This window comes from Formica exsecta, unplaced genomic scaffold, assembly GCF_003651465.1.
Source record: "Formica exsecta isolate Colony F162 unplaced genomic scaffold, ASM365146v1 scaffold224, whole genome shotgun sequence".
Lineage (NCBI taxonomy): Eukaryota > Metazoa > Arthropoda > Insecta > Hymenoptera > Formicidae > Formica > Formica exsecta.
Window position 1 is genome coordinate 22,629 of NW_021849538.1, and position 17,633 is coordinate 40,261.

Genomic DNA, 17,633 nt, shown 5'->3' on the forward strand with positions numbered 1-17,633 from the left:
TTTTTTTTACATGGATAGAGTATCATTCAAACATGGTTGGTATTGAATTTGGTGAGTATTGGTGAAAGGGTTTATTTTTTATAAAATTTTGAATTTTTTGAAAAATGTCTTTACACGCTGTAACTTTCAGAAAATTTGAGATATCGGATTAAATTTTTTTACATGAATAGAGTATTATTAAAGGATGTTTGATGTTGAATTTAGTGAGGATCGGTGAAAGAAATTATTTTAATTTTTATTTCGCTCACAAAGCTTTCTCTATGAGGAAGCAAAAATTGAAAAATCCGCATGCTTAAAGCAGCTTAAGCATTGTAAGATAAAATGATGAGGAAGCAATGTGCAAGTTTCTAATTTGCACAACTCTACTTGTTTTTTATTGCTTCCTCATAGAGGAAGCTTTATTTTCGTGACAAAATTTATTTTCGAGTTTTCTATGCCAATGTGTTTAAAATGTTCCAAAACGTCGAAAAATCATATTCTTAAAAAATGTCTGTATGGATGTATGTATGTATGTATGTGTGTATGTGTGTATGTGGGTATGTACGCAATATATTGTACAACCTCTAACTTCCGCAATTTTTGAGATATCGGGTTAAATTTTTTTACATGGATAAAGTATTATTAAAGGATGATTGCTACTGAATTTGGTGAGTATCAATGAAAGGATTTATTTTTTATAAAATTTTGAATTTTTTGGGAAATGTCTGTACACGCTGTAATTTTCGGAAAATTTGAGATGTCGGATTAAATTTTTTTACATGAATAGAGTATCATTCAAGGATGGTTGGTATTGAATTTGGTGAGAATCGATGAAAAGGTTCATTTTTTATAAAATTTTTAATTTTTTGAGAAATGTCTGTATACATTGTAACTCGCAAATTTTGAGATATCAGATTAAATTTTTTTACATGGATAAAGTATTATTAAAGGATGATTGCTACTGAATTTGGTGAGTATCAATGAAAGGATTTATTTTTTATAAAATTTTGAATTTTTTGAGAAATGTCTGTTAGAATATTATTAAAGGATGATTGGTACTGAATTTGGTGAGTACCGGTGAAAGGGTTCATTTTTTATAAAATTTTTAATTTTTTGAGGTATGTCTGTACACGCTGTAACTTTCAGAAAATTTAAGATATCGAAAAAGATATAAAAGTAAGGCTCTTACACGATTAAAATCAAATAAAATCCGAGTTAAAAGGCAAAGTCTGTTGTTTATCTAGGCGTCATTATATCTCAAACGCTATCGTGAGATAAGCAAGTAACCAAGACTGTTTCCAAAGTTAACGCCGCGTTATATCAACTAAAGCTATGTGGGCATCTTTTTACTCAATCTTTGCGCGCACGTCTGGTCACTACTTTGATTTTTCTGTTAATTGATTATTGCTGCACGATTCTTACGGATATCACGGATGGGCTCAATCTAAAGCTTCAACGGGCATGTAACGCGAGTGTCAGATTCGTCTGTAGGGCTAAACGGGATGAGCATATCACTCCATATTACATCGAATTAGGTTGGCTGAAGACAAACGCTAGACGAAAGTATTTTGTTGGCTGTCTAACTTTCAATATCTTGCAATCGAAACGACCCTATGACCTTTTCAACACTTTCACGTTTCGTAATGTCGTATCTGAGCGAAATACGAGGGCGTCTAGCGACCTGCTCGCTTTACCTCCGTGTCGTACGGAACTCTTTAGGCGATCGTTCAGATGTTGTGCCCCGCGGCTGTGGAATGAAATACCGAGCGACGTTCGATCTTGTTCTACGCGTAACGAATTTAAGATCAAGTTTTTTGATTATCTGCTCTGCGGCGGCAACTGAACTCAGTTCTCATATGTTTCTGCACTATAATCTTACTCATGCCTTGTTCGCATCGTCACCTCATGTATACATACTTGAACATACACACCAATCTGCATGCATTCTCTCATACCCACACACACACACTCACACACACACATTCACTCACATACTAGAACATACACCTGTACACACTCGTTTACTCACTCTTTCACACTTTATATTATTTATCGATTTGTATTATTAATTCTTTCTTTCTTTTTATTTTTGTAAATGATCATTATTTATTCTGTCACATTTTCATACTGTATATAGTGCTGTGCGCTTAAGGGGATCCTATCCCGGAGCGCCTAATAAATATTGATTCTATTCTATTCTATTCTCTTATTTATTATAAATTTTTAAAATTATAATTTTATACAAGAGTAATACACGAAAGAATTATCGTACATGAGCGATATGAACGCGCCTTGAGGGACAAAATCGCTTTGCGAGCATACGTACGTGAGAGTCTGAACTTGCATCCACATTGTATAAGAAAAGTGCCGTTAGATTTTTGATTAACGGCTTGGTTCCCTAGGAATTTTAATCGAAAGTTTATTAGACGTAAAACTCCGGATAAGCTACTTGGTAGAGTCGCGGCCCCTGTACATAGGCAAACCGTTGACAAGCTGGAACGAATTTTTATATATACTTGGCGTCGCGACCTACCGCGTCGCTTGATCCTGACCAGATTGATCATACATGTTATATTTATAATGTCGATTATATAGATTATACGAATCATCACGTGAATTATTGTACTTCTTTCTATATTTCAGATTATTGTTATCCAAGTTTAGTGCCAATAAGTTAACTTGTTTTCTATTAAAAACCAAAGAACTGAGCAAATTATCGTGAAAATCAAGAAAGTGTAAACTATTTGGCAACAACTTTACAAATCTGGTACTTTTTATTTTGTTGCCGGAAAGATCTAGGATTTTCAGTTATGGGAGTGGAGTCTCGTCTAGAGAAGTTCGCAAATCATTGATATAATTTCTACGGACAGACAAGATTTCTAAATTAGGATAGCCTTCAGAAATGTCCGATATCCGCCAGTGGCAATAATGGTACTCATCAACAAATGATGCATTATTTAGAATAAGGATCTTTAATTTTTCGTGACCTCCAAAGTCGAAGAGTTTATTCCAATTGATTTCGTTATTAAAAAGAATTGATTGAGTCAAATTAGAAAGGTTGTTAAAGGCGCCCTTTTCGATGCTCTAGAGGTGAATGTTCGTGAAATAGAGGCAAGAAATCCAGGGCTACTGATAAAATCCTGATCAATAGAGATGATCGTTGCGTTAGCAAAAGTAAAGGAAATTATTTCATTTTCGCACAGATGTTCGAACTCATTCACATAGTTAGGAAATTCAAATTCAAATGTAAACCAAGTCGTTCTTACTAATTGTAAGCTTATTTCTAAAAGATAATATAATAGATAAAGATAAGTTATGGCAATTAAATATAATTTTTCTATATTAATCTGTCTGCACTTTAATACAACGCTCTGATACAATTTTAATTTCTAACGCTCAGGTAAATTAAAAATTTAAACCATTAATAATCATTTAATTAATTTTCAATAAAAGTTTTCAAGCTGTGATTCCAGTTATTCTTTCGCCAAACTTAATAGTCTTGCGGCGGAAATAACTTTTATTCTTTACTGTTGTTCTTTGATGTTCTAAGATGTCGCTTAATAGCATATTTAATTTAAAAAATAATTTTTTTATTGAACTAAACATTAAATACTAATTTTTTTAGTTTAACCATTTTATTAATTAGAAAGGAATTATCGTTACAGAAACATGGACACTTTACTCGCTCATTTTAACAAGCATTTATTAAATACCGTTCAAATATTGTATAAAACAATTATAGATACGAGTACATGTATGTATTCTTCTTTCCAATTATTTGTAACACTGTTTTGTTAGCTCTAACATTTAATACCAACCGCATTATAAATAAATTGCGGCTTATCTTTAAAGTACTTTTCTCCTTCCCGTTTATACTATATTATATAATATTTTTTAACATGTATATTCCTGGACTGTTTTAATGTAGTTCTCGTTTTTTGCTATATACCATAGTATATAGCAGTCAATAGTATATAGCGGTCAAAAAAAATAGTAGGAAAATTTTTAAAAAAGCATTTTGTAGGCAAAATGTTGTAGTTTATGGAACTTGAATTAAATTTTTCGAGAGAAATTTTGTTATTGCGCTGCAGATTGTCAAAAATACATAATTTTAAGGAACAAAACAATGTGTTCTTTTTTAAAGCATCGAATAAGGAAGATAAAAAAATTTTTTAAAACCACCAATAGCGCGTGAAAGTTGAAACTTCAAGCTTCAAAATGCTTTTTTAGTTTTTTGTTTACGATGATTTTTCGTCGAGTTTCAGCGGTTTGAAAATAGCCCAATTTTTAAGATATGAAAAGTGTTCCCTATTTTTTTTTTAGTAATGTATTATTTCTTCATTATTACCGTCAGGATTTTGCTGGAAAAGATAGTGGGCATTCCCAATAAACGGTAGTGTTCTTAGACCAGGCAAGGTATTTACGATTTTAAAAGACCTTCGGCGATGGTAACTCAGGACGAAGTAACTTATGGCAATACATACCAGAATAATTAATACAACACTTACAAATATCATTGATTTTAATTTCTAACGCTCAGGTAAATTAAAAATTTAAACCATTAATAATCATTTAATTAATTTTCAATAAAAGTTTTCAAGCTGTGATTCCAGTTATTCTTTCGCCAAACTTAATAGTCTTACGGCGGAAATAACTTTTATTCTTTACTGTTGTTCTTTGATGTTCTAAGATGTCGCTTAATAGCATATTTAATTTAAAAAATAATTTTTTTATTGAACTAAACATTAAATACTAATTTTTTTAGTTTAACCATTTTATTAATTAGAAAGGAATTATCGTTACAGAAACATGGACACTTTACTCGCTCATTTTAACAAGCATTTATTAAATACCGTTCAAATATTGTATAAAACAATTATAGATACGAGTACATGTATGTATTCTTCTTTCCAATTATTTGTAACACTGTTTTGTTAGCTCTAACATTTAATACCAACCGCATTATAAATAAATTGCGGCTTATCTTTAAAGTACTTTTCTCCTTCCCGTTTATACTATATTATATAATATTTTTTAACATGTATATTCCTGGACTGTTTTAATGTAGTTCTCGTTTTTTGCTATATACCATAGTATATAGCAGTCAATAGTATATAGCGGTCAAAAAAAATAGTAGGAAAATTTTTAAAAAAGCATTTTGTAGGCAAAATGTTGTAGTTTATGGAACTTGAATTAAATTTTTCGAGAGAAATTTTGTTATTGCGCTGCAGATTGTCAAAAATACATAATTTTAAGGAACAAAACAATGTGTTCTTTTTTAAAGCATCGAATAAGGAAGATAAAAAAATTTTTTAAAACCACCAATAGCGCGTGAAAGTTGAAACTTCAAGCTTCAAAATGCTTTTTTAGTTTTTTGTTTACGATGATTTTTCGTCGAGTTTCAGCGGTTTGAAAATAGCCCAATTTTTAAGATATGAAAAGTGTTCCCTATTTTTTTTTTAGTAATGTATTATTTCTTCATTATTACCGTCAGGATTTTGCTGGAAAAGATAGTGGGCATTCCCAATAAACGGTAGTGTTCTTAGACCAGGCAAGGTATTTACGATTTTAAAAGACCTTCGGCGATGGTAACTCAGGACGAAGTAACTTATGGCAATACATACCAGAATAATTAATACAACACTTACAAATATCATTGTACTGAACAATGATAACAACGAAATAATATTACAGTTATATATTAATGTTACTACTGATATGCGGATATTTTTACTTCATTAACGCTTTTATTATGTTTCCCCTACTCAAACAAGTAATAAAGAGAATGGAGTCCTTTCTCTCTGCGACACGTCCTCGCGAACGATGCAATGATGTTTGTACATATACGGCCATGAATCAACCTGATATCGAGTTTATATAATCATTATAATTATATAAAAAATTATATATAGAAAGGTATATATAAAATTATATATACATATTGTTGCGTCCGCGGATCGGAATCGAGATAAATCGAATCACGCAAGACACAACAGGCACTCACACTCCGCGTCGTAAATAATAACACTTTATGTAAATCATTTTATAATATATATACAGGGTGGACCAATAACTCTTGCCACCTCGAATATCTTCGAGTCTAGAACAGTTACGAAAAATTTTTTCCTGCAAAAGTTTTATATATTTGAGCACATTTCATAAGCGTGAGTTTTTATTAATATTAATATTAATATTTTATTAGTATTAATTTAACTATTTTTTTATAAACTTTTTATGTTTAATATTAATCGACAATCTGGTAATTTACCTTCCTAACGTTTTTTGAGCTCCTCTATCGAATTACGCAAAAAAATTAGTCGTACCGTTTGAAAAAATGGAGTTGACCTTGAGATCTCCGAAGCGCCCCCACCCCGACGAACTGTGTTACCACCACTCGATGGCCCCTTTAAAACTATAAAACTTATGTAGGAAAAAATTTTTCGTAACTGTTTTAAGACTCGAAGATATTCAAAGTGGCAAGAGTTACTGGTCCACCTTGTATATAATCCTACAGAGAAAGAAAGAGAGAGAAAAAAAATCATAAAAGAATACATTCTATCAAATGCAGTTTCCACTGCATATATTTTTTTTTTAAATAATTTAAATTACAAATACAATAATAAGGCTCTAAATAGGTCACAAAACAATAATAAAAAAGGCTAATCAGAGCCGGATGCGTGATGTAAGCGCAAACAAGGACAATAGAATTAAATATCAGCGCTAATGTATGTGCGATGTAGACATAATTTAAAAAACTAGGCGCTGTTTTTTTATTAGACGTTTTGGTCCACATCGGACCATCTTCAGTAATTGTGTAACAAAAAGAATACAAATATGAATAGAATTACAAAAAAGTAAATTACATGAAAAGTGGAGTTATAAATAAATACATAAATTAATGACGCAGAATTATATACTACGAACTAGTACGCGCGTCCTCCACAGGATCGCAACAGAGTCACCACCTATCGGTAACAGCCGTTGAGAGAGGAGGTAAAAAGATGCAGATGTCATGTATGCCATCTCTAAATTATCGAATAATTAATAATTGGCCAAAGATCCATAAATAAACCAGACAGTAACGTATCTATGCAGGGAGAAAAGGGTGTTTCAAATCAGACTTTCGGCATACTCTCCAAGATTGGGAAATATATTTGGTCGAGCTGTTTGGTGTCACTTTGCAAGTTCAAACTGTTTTTTGCCTCTTTATATAGGTCATTTCAGATATTAATCTTTTTCCAAGGATCGGTTCTTCATCCAAAATCTCCACATTGTTCCAATTAAATTCATGATTAAGCAGCCTGTGGTCCGTATATGACTGAATGTTGAGTCGTATCCCTGTTTATATGATTTCGATGTTCTTGTGTCCTCGTCTTCAAAAATCTGCGGGTTTGTCCAACCTAAGACTCGTCGCAATTTTTGCAGCAAATTTTATATACCACACTCCTATGAAATTAGCCTGATTAGCCTTTTTTATTATTAATTTAAATTACATTTCTTCTTTTTTTTGTAAAGATGAAATAGCTAATATTAAATTAAAATAATATAAAAAAATGGAATAGTAGAATTTTTGGTAATACATAACATTAAAATCATTATTTCTTTATAGAGTATAAAAATATAAAAAAAATGTTTCTTTATTTGAAATTTTCTCATGCAAATTAAATGTACCATGTTAATAAAATGTTCTCTTCACAAAATTGTTCAAATTAATTACTAATTTTCTTGTGGAGTATACTTCTGGAGTGTACTTCTCATCACGACTGCTCTTGGAATACTGTGCTATCATGCCAGTTCTGACAAAGAAGTTAAACCGATATAACATTGCTTACAATTAGCATAGTGTATCGAAAAAATGCACACATGCTATAATCAACATGCACACGTTTATTCGTGAATAGATAAAGCAAATTTTATCTCGTTTGTGACTCGGATGTCCGTTCCGGGTACTGCGTATATTTCTCAAGAAGAGTTGTCTTACTATATAATATATTCAATAAAATAAGTCAAAATCTTTTCTGATAAAAGCTTATTTTATTATAAAGATTTTAAGATTATCTTTTTCAATATTTATAGTAAAATGCATAAAAAGAAAATGCACGCATATGAAAATCTTACAATTTATGATAGAAGAATATGAAGATTTCTAAATTGTTATCTACATATTAAGAAAACATATTTTTCGATATTCATGATTTCGTTATTTTTTATGCAAACTTTTAAATATCTCATTAGAATAATATCAGATAATATTAAAAATAATATTAAAAAATGATGAAAACTGAAAAACTGAAAAGAAACATTGTAAAAATTAGAATTGTCTATCTTATGTTTTATCAATTAAATATTAGATTATTCTCAATTTACCTAATTTTTGTAGCTTATTAAAATGTTAGTATTTATACAGATATATGCTCAGAAAATATTCTAAAATTCGGAGGACAAAATCCTAATAAATTTTTTTTTTATATTATTTTATTTTATTTTTTATCTGCTTACATATATGTTATTCCATTTATTACTGTATTACATATGCTATCCGTAATTATAAAAATCATATAACATGATTAACTGGTATTTAATAACTAATAAAAATTACCAATATAAATGACTATTAATAATTATAATAATGATGATAAGAAATTATTTTCTCGGCCCGCATTTATCGGAATTCCAGTATGAAAAATCCGATCCCTGTACTAAATTTACGGTAAGATTCTGTGGCAAGTTCTGGAAGTAGCTAACATCTAAATATTCCAGTGGATTCATCGCCAGATACACCTCCATCAATGGTAACATACTTGTCAGGGATAAAGACTCTAACGAAGTAAATTGATTACTTTCCACGTTCAAATATTTTAATGATGTTAAAGATTTACTTAATTCTTCCGGTAGAAAACTCAATTTGTTCCTCGATAGATCTAACATTTCTAAAAGCGAAAGATGAGCGAATGTTTGAGCATTAATTTCGTCGATCTGATTTCCTGCCAATAACAATTTCGTCAACTTCGGCATTTTTGCGAAACTGTTTATAGTTAGATTCTTAGTGATATTGTTACAATTAAGAGACAAAATGCTAAGTACTTCACTTGAGATTTGCGGAACGTTCTCGAGCTTGTTAAGGCTTAAATCGAGCGATTTCAAAGACTGCAATTTTTCAAATGTCTCTGAATGCAAATGAGTTATTTTATTTATGGATAAGTTCAAATAAACTAACTTGTTAGTGTCCTCGAAAGCATTTGATTCAATACGATTAATTTCGTTTCCGGAAATGGAAAGATAATGTAGATTTTCCAGGCCGGCCATCACGAGACCAAAATTATGCGGATTACGTAAATTATACTGATTATATGGATCTTGAGTATATTGATATTGATTATAATTATACTGTTGATTATGTTGATCGTATGAATCAGATAAATCACGCGAATCATTGTACTTCTTCACAGATTTCAGATTGTTCTTATCCAAGTTTAGTGCCAACAAGTTTACTTGTTTTTTATCAAAGGCAAAAGAAGTGAACGAGTTACCATGGAGGTCAAGAAAGAATAAACTGTTTGGTAATAGCTCCATAAAAATATATAGAATAAGTATTCCTATTTTTGAAATTATATAATAATTATTATGATATTAATTTAGTTATATATCACGGTAACACGAAAACTAAATAATAATTATTATAACATGAGAGTAAAAGTATATTTTTCCTTAATATAAAATGTATAAATAATAAAAAAAGATTTTATTTTATAAACTTTTTCTCAAAATAATATAAAAACTAGGCATACCATTTTTATAAAATCCTTTCTCCAAAAAAATTAAAGTTCAAGTTATAGTTGGCAATTATCTCGTCGATGTATTTCACACAATGACTGCACTTTGAATACTAGTTATGCTGTTTGGACCAGGCCTGGACCACAAACTGTAGCTCGAGTTTCTCCGTTTTTTCACTCGCGCGAGGCGTACCGTCTTGAGGTACGTACTGTAGCATGTTGACTGATTGTGAGTGTAGGAAGGAGGGGAATAGGCAGCCGCGCGAAGAAGGAGCATGTTCTCCTCCTCGCGTGCTCCGTGGGCGCCCTCGGGGCCAGGCCTATGTTATAAAAAAAAAAGTTACGAACATAAAGAAAGCAGGTTTTCTGCTTTCAGATAATCAGTGCCGATAAGCGCGGGCTATCGGCGCTTGAGAAGGACACAGTAAACGCATATTAAAACAGGAAACCTGCCAGTTTCTGAGTTGATGTTTTGCAGTAAAGATGTTTTCATCCGATGAAGATTTTTTTTTTGTTGGATAATATTATACCAAAAATAGAAAGAAAAAGATTCAGTATACACAAAATAAATAAAAGTAGAAGAAATAATGGTGAATACCATAATTTATTTGATGATCTCAAGAGAGACAAGCAAAAATTTTTCCAATACACAAGAATGACTCTGGAAACTTTTAATTACATATTAGGAAAAGTTGAACATCGTTTAATGAAAACATGGTATAACTGGCATAAGCAGCCTATCTTACCTGAAGAAAGGCTTGTCGTCACTTTAAGGTAAATACGTAATATTTATCAAAAATTCACTTATATTATACTTTTTATTTTATTATAAAAATGCTAAATAAATGCTAAATTAAAATACAACATATCGTAATATATTAAACATTATAAATAATAATCAAAGTAATGTCCATCACATAAACAAAATAATAAAATAAACACACATAAAATAATTTAATATTAATAATAGAAAACTCTTTAGATTATTAAATCTAGTCTAAAAATGTACCCTAGTATTTCGAGAACATTAATGGTCTAATGTAAGATATGAACGATATATTACGAATGCGTACAAGCCTATTTTATATTGTCAAGATTTATATGAAAAAGCAATAGAATGTTTGCAAATATAATTTAGTATCATGTAGAAGTACAATTTTTGATATTTTTAAAACAAATTACAAAGATGTGTAATCCAATACTGCTTTGTCTGTAGAGAAGGTAATATAATTCGAATTTTTAATAGATTGAGGGAAACATGCACTAGAGTTGGAAAGAAAAGACTGGATGGTATTTTCTAATCTCGTAGAGAGAGGAGAGGAAGAAGGAAATGATTGAAAAGTATTTTCAGATATTGCAGGAGAAGAAGTATCGAAAGATTGTCGATTGTTGCAGAATGTAGATGATTGCTCTTGATATGCGAACTATTCAACGAGTTTTTGAATGCAATTACGAAAAGCTAATTTTTTTGAACCTGGTATTTTTCGAACACGTGGAAGCAAGTTTTTGAAAAAAAAATAAATCTTCATCATCAATATCACGCTGTCGTGATGATTTTTCCTGCAAATATTGAACCTTCTATCTTTCAAGATTTAATAAGGCATTATTAAAAGTCTCATTTGCTCCACGCTTTCTTTTTCTTCCTTGAATAGATTGCACTGTAGGAGATGATGAATGACGTACATAATTTGCAGTATCTTCTTCAACAATTTCTTTTCCTTCTTCCTGATACGAAGTAGTATCAGTACATTCAGAGACATGAGACGAATCTTCTACATCATCTGCTGGAGCTTCTGCCTCTCCTGATGAAGTAGGATGAATTTCAGGTTCTGTGACCAAATTCCCAGTCGAGAATCTGGGTCTTACAATGTCTTTAAGAAATAATAATGATTGAAAATGTGGCCACTTTGAAGTGGATGCAGAATCTCCAGCATCTCCTGAACGAGAAGGAGGGATTTTTCCAAGCTCAACAGCAGACTGATCTCTTAGATATTTCCATTTTTTTCTCAATATGTTTTCTGAAAGAAGGTTTGTTAAAAATCACAATCTTTTTAATATTTACATATAAAATTATGTATTTGAAAACTAAATTTTGCAAAATATTTTTATAAACCAAACATTTTCTATTAAATGATTATACATATTTCAGGTATCTAGCAACCGGTTGCTCATTCAAGACTTTATCATTTACTTTTCGAATGGGCTCATCTACAGTAGGAAAAATTATTTCCGAAACTGTTATTGCATTGTGGGATGAATTACAACCAGAGCACATGCCAGTACCGACAAAGGATACTTTTAAAAAAATAGCTGAAGATTTTATAATATTTGGAATTTTCCTCATTGTATTGGGGCCAATTGACGGCAAACATGTTCTATTTCCGAAACTGTTATTGCATTGTGGGATGGATTACAATCAGAGCACATGCCAGTACCGACAAAGGATACTTTTAAAAAAATAGCTGAAGATTTTTATAATATTTGGAATTTTCCTCATTGTATTGGGGCCATTGACGGCAAACATGTTCGTGTTTTATGTCCTAACAATTCAGGGTCAATGTTTTTTAATTATAAAAAATATTTTTCTATTGTATTGCAAGGCGTTGCAGATGCATCTTATAAATTTATAACGGTAGATGTAGGGGGATATGGTAAACAAAGTGATGGTGGCACTTTTCAAGCCTCCCATTTATATAAATTACTGAACAATAAGCAACTCGACATACCAGAGCCTAGCAACCTTCCTCAAACAAATATAAAAACACCGTTTGTATTAATAGGAGATGAAGCATATCCGCTTCTTCCTTTTCCTCTAAAACCATTTAGTGGAAAGAATTTAAACATTGAACAGGAGTGTTTCAATAAACGTTTATCTAGAGCTAGGAAAACTATTGAATGCTCTTTTGGAATTTTATATTCTAAATGGCGCTTACTTTCAAAATGCATTGAAACCGACATTGATGTGACAGATAATATTATAAAATGTATTTGTATTTTGCATAATACTATAATAGATAAAGAGGGATTTGAGCGGAATCTAACTGATGTGTCTACTGAATTTCAAAGAAATTATCAAAGACAAACAGGAGGCAGACCACGTAATGAAGCGAAAACCATTAGATACATTTACAACTTTTTTTTTCAAATAATCCTTTGTCGTATAATAAAGAAGGAAATTAATTGTATCTCTGATAAGTTATTAAATCGTCCTATTATTTATAGACTCAATTTTACAATCATAAAATTAATAACTTGTAAACATTGGATACAAAAATAAAATTGTATAATATCTTATAAAAATAATACTTCCTTACTTACCTTTCGCATTTACTTCTTTACTTATTTCTTTCCAACATTTTCAACTACATTTCTGTTAGAATGATTTTTATTTCTTTTATCCCATATTGGAGATCTTACGAAAATTGCTAAAATTAAATTATTGATGTCCATTTGCAGCGTTTCAAGAGTCAACCGGCGCTTACAATCGGCAAGAAGAACTAAAAATTCGTTCCGGTAAATTCGCTCGCGCAGATGACAGGCGCGGACAAGTCCGAACCTGTTTTTATTATGCGCGGTCTCATATGATAACATGTATATATTGTAAGATTATAAGTATATTATGTACACCTGTTAACGATGTATAAGGCGATCAATTAGGATTCGAGATATTGACAGTCGGAGTCAGCGAATTACGGAGCTCCAACGCGTTGCGATATATATCGAAGCCCGAGGAAGAGAAGGAGCAGTAGGTATAAAATAGGCGAAGATAGAGATAAGTGCGAAGATTGTAAAGATAGTTAAAATCGTGAAAATCAGCTCAGCGTGTTAAAAGAAAAAATCTTTATTACAAAGAGACGACGACTCTCCGTAAAAGACTCTTTCGCTTTCGATTTAATCGCGTCATATATCTAGTCTTCCTACACGGTTATTCAACACGTGTATCGGCCTTAGCAGCCATTAAGACTGAATAAAACAGTGATTAATAAAGTAACGTATAAATACTGTTCGTTATTCATTTAAACAAAAGCCAATAAGCTTACAGATATAAAATATCAGAAGCAGGATTCACTACATTCTCAAAGTATACCAGAATGGATCCTCTCGGGTTTGATAAAATGTCTACGGAGAAACTGAAAGCGGAAACACGCCCCTACAGACTTCCTTCTACAGACGATCGAAGTCAGATGATCGAACAGCTCTTGGCGCATTACGAGAGTAACAACCCGCCAGTGGATCTACTTAATCAAAGACAAGCCTCTCAGGCTCAGAAGGAGCATGCAGGAGTTGCGATGAACGCGTTGGCGACCGCGATTACCACCCAGATGCAGCAAATGCAGCAGGCGATGCTACAACAGCATCTACAGCAGCAGGAGCTGCTCCGTCAAATGCTACAACCCCTTACGAGAAATCAACAGCAGGATCGGCCGAGCCAAGGACCGTTGTATCAATCGAGACCGCCGAGATCAGAAGCCCCATTACCGTCGAGTCAGGGTCAATCACACCATTCAGCGATAACGGCTGCACCGTCTACACACGCCGTCTCGATGTTGGCGTCACAAATTCCGGAGTTCGGAGGCTAAGAAGACGAAAACGTAGAGCTATGGGTCAAACGCGTCGAACAGGTATCACGCATTCACGGCGCACACGAGGACATTACGTTCCTCGCATCGACGACAAGGTTAGTCAAAACGGCCCGACGCTGGTACGATCTGGGCTCAGGTTCAATGTTAGAATCCTGGACAGGCTTCCGGGACGCCATTCTTAAAAGATTTACTAGAAAAGTCTTATACCATCTGGCCATGCAAAAAGTCGAGGCCCGTAGATGGAATTACGCCAGGGAATCTTTCTCGGAATACGCGATGGATAAATTAACGTTGATACATAACTTAGATTTATCACCGGACAGTACCATCCACCTTATAATTAGTGGGATTGGTAGTAGGTCGTTAAGAAAAATAGCAACTTCGCTTAAAAATGATTCGGTTGACCATTTCCTAGAAACGATGCATCAAATCACAGCAGCATCAAAGGACGCTGATAGAAAACCGTTACAGACACCAAAAGCCTTCAAATCCAAGGATGCAGCAACCAGTTGTGAATCCTGTGGCAAACAAGGACACCTGCAAAAGGACTGTAGGAAGTCCTCCACTTTTTGCGCATATTACAAAACACCGGGTCATCTGCGTGCAGATTGCTTCAAGCTAAAAAGAAAGAAGCAAGCGGCCACATCACCACAGTCAACTCCAGTAGCAACCGTAGAAACAGCGGAGGTCACGTCGGAAGACAACGAGTCGGTCGCATTAATTTTACTGGATAACGGTAGGAATCTTATAATAGATGAGGCTCTCGCGAAAACAACAAGGTTAAATAACAACCATTGTTCTTTGCTCGCACTTGTTGACACCGGTAGTCCGATTTCTTTTGTCAAGCGTAATATATACAAGACGTTTCTGGAACATTCTGCTAAATATTTGTCTCCTTCAGGTTTTACTAACAAAGCTTTAAATAATAAACCGATACAAGTTTCGGGTTCGACAAAAACGACAATAATATTAGAACAATTACCTTATTTACAACTATAAATAACTTTATACATTCTTGAAAAAAATAGTATCGCCGCGGATTTAATTATAGATCGAGATTTTCTCAATGATCAAAAAATAACCGCGACTTATAATCCAAGACCGGTAAATAACGACCGAGTTTCTCATGATTTTCCAATAGCTTTTCTACAGTTATTAGCATGTCAAGTTGAAAATACTATTGAAGATACTCTAAATGATATTGTCACTGATTTTAACTTATCCGCAAAAAATCAATTAAAAGAATTAATATTAGAAGTCGATCGTTTGATAATTCCCGAAGCAAATGACGATTACGCGGTAAAGGTCGTTCTTAAAGACGATACAGTTTACGCCTATGCCCCTCGTCGTTTCGCTTGGGCTGAAAGAAAGCAAATTCGTGAAATAACAGACGACTTACTAGCACGCGGGATAATAAAGAAAAGTATTTCTCCGTATTGTGCCAGAGTAGTACCGGTTAAAAGAAAAAACGGAACTTTACGCTTGTGCGTCGATTTGCGACCACTAAACGCTAGAGTCTTGAAACAAAAATATCCGTTCCCACTAATTAAAGACTGTATAGCTCGGTTAGAAAATAAAACAGTATTCACATTATTGGATTTAAAAGATGGATTCCATCAAATCAAGGTCCATCCGGACCACACAAAGTATTTTGCATTCGCGACACCGGACGGCCAATTTGAATATACTCGTCTCCCATTTGGATATAGCGAGGCACCGGCCGAATTCCAGAAGCGTCTAATATACAGGGTGTCCTAGACCACCCGTACACCACTTTTCTTTCAAAAACTAAGCATTTTAGAGAAAAACGTTTTGAACAAAAATTGTATGGTTTTGAGGGGAACATAAGATGGTGTTATTGGTTTGACCTTGGATGGCATCGTTATAAGGACACCCTATTTTTTATATTCTTATAGCTTATGTCGAGAGCTTTCCAAAACACTATAATAAAGTATTTTTTTATTAAGTACTTTTTGAGTTATTTTATATTTTAATCTGACACATATTTTGATATAACTTACTTTTTCTCGAAAAATATTTACTTTTCGATAATCTTACCGTAATATTTTTATATACAGAATAATGAGACAACTCAATCAGTGTAAAAAAAAAACAAATAATTGTTTAAAAAAATACATTGTAAATAATTACATACTTTTTTTTAAAAACAATAATTTTTTTTTACTAGTTAGATCTACAAGTAAACGGCAACAAAATCAACCGCTAATACGCGCCGATAAGGTTATAGCAAGCACAGTATAATATAGTAGCGCAACTCTGTGTCGGCACCTTTGATGTTGGTGAAGCAAAGTTGTCCACGGTCATGCGCGAGTTTGGGCAAGTGACGATAGCGCCCTCTGCACCAGAACTGTATCAATATTTTTAGGAACCTGAAGCCAATATTCCTCTGTATAAGCCAATATTTTATATATATTACCTTCCTCTTCATGACCGTGGACAGCTTGGCTTCACAAAATAAGCGGAGTTGCGCTACTGTATTATACTGTGGTTATAATGTATATTGACGATATTATAATCGCCACCGAAACAGTAGCCTCAAATCTAGAAATTCTAAGAGAAGTACTGTATGAATTAAAGCGCTATAATCTAAAATTAAATCTCAACAAGTGTCAATTTCTGAAAAACAGAATAGAATATCTAAGATATGTGTTATATGCGAATCAAATCACTATCAGCGCGCGTCATGTCGAAGCGATTAAAAATTTTCCGCAACCTCGAAATGTACATGAGGTCCAGCGATTTCTAGGATTGACAAATTACTTTCGTAAGTTTATTAAAGGGTACACCGCTAAAGCTAAACCGTTGTACGATCTATTGAAAAAATCAGTTCAATTCAATTTTGACACAGACTGCGTAAAATTGTTAGACGCGTTAAAAAATGAATTAATATCAAGCCCGACTTTAGCCATTTATAACCCGACGGCAGAAACGCAAAAACGCAACTATGCAAGTTCTCAAGGGCTAGGCGCAATTCTCTTGCAGAAACAGAGCGACAATAATTGGGCACCTATTGCGTACTATAGTACTATAGTCAACCAGGCAGAGAGAAATTATCATAGCTTCGAACTAGAAATGTTAGCAATAGTTTGGGCCATAGAACGGTTTCACATATATTTGTACGGCATTGAATTCACAATCGTAACGGATTGCAATGCTTTGGTATATGCTATAAATAAAGCGAATCTCAACCCTAGAATCGCGCGCTGGACTTTAAGCTTACAAGAATATAAATTTAAGACAATACATAGAGCTGGACACCGAATGACACACATCGACG

The 17,633-nt window shown here is 33.0% G+C and overlaps 1 protein-coding gene and 1 pseudogene across 1 annotated transcript in view; both read right to left on the bottom strand.

Annotated features, from left to right (window-relative positions):
- LOC115235519 overlaps window positions 1–7,804 on the bottom strand; it is a 13,231-nt pseudogene extending 5,427 nt beyond the window's left edge.
- A 632-nt stretch (window positions 7,805–8,436) lies between these two features.
- The window catches only part of LOC115235507 (leucine-rich repeat-containing G-protein coupled receptor 5-like), a 17,072-nt gene continuing 7,875 nt past the window's right edge, over window positions 8,437–17,633 (bottom strand). The window contains exon 2 of the mRNA XM_029807354.1: window positions 8,437–8,852. Coding sequence (XP_029663214.1) covers window positions 8,623–8,852 — 230 coding nt within the window. The 3' untranslated portion in view covers window positions 8,437–8,622. The remainder of the gene's footprint in view (window positions 8,853–17,633) is intronic.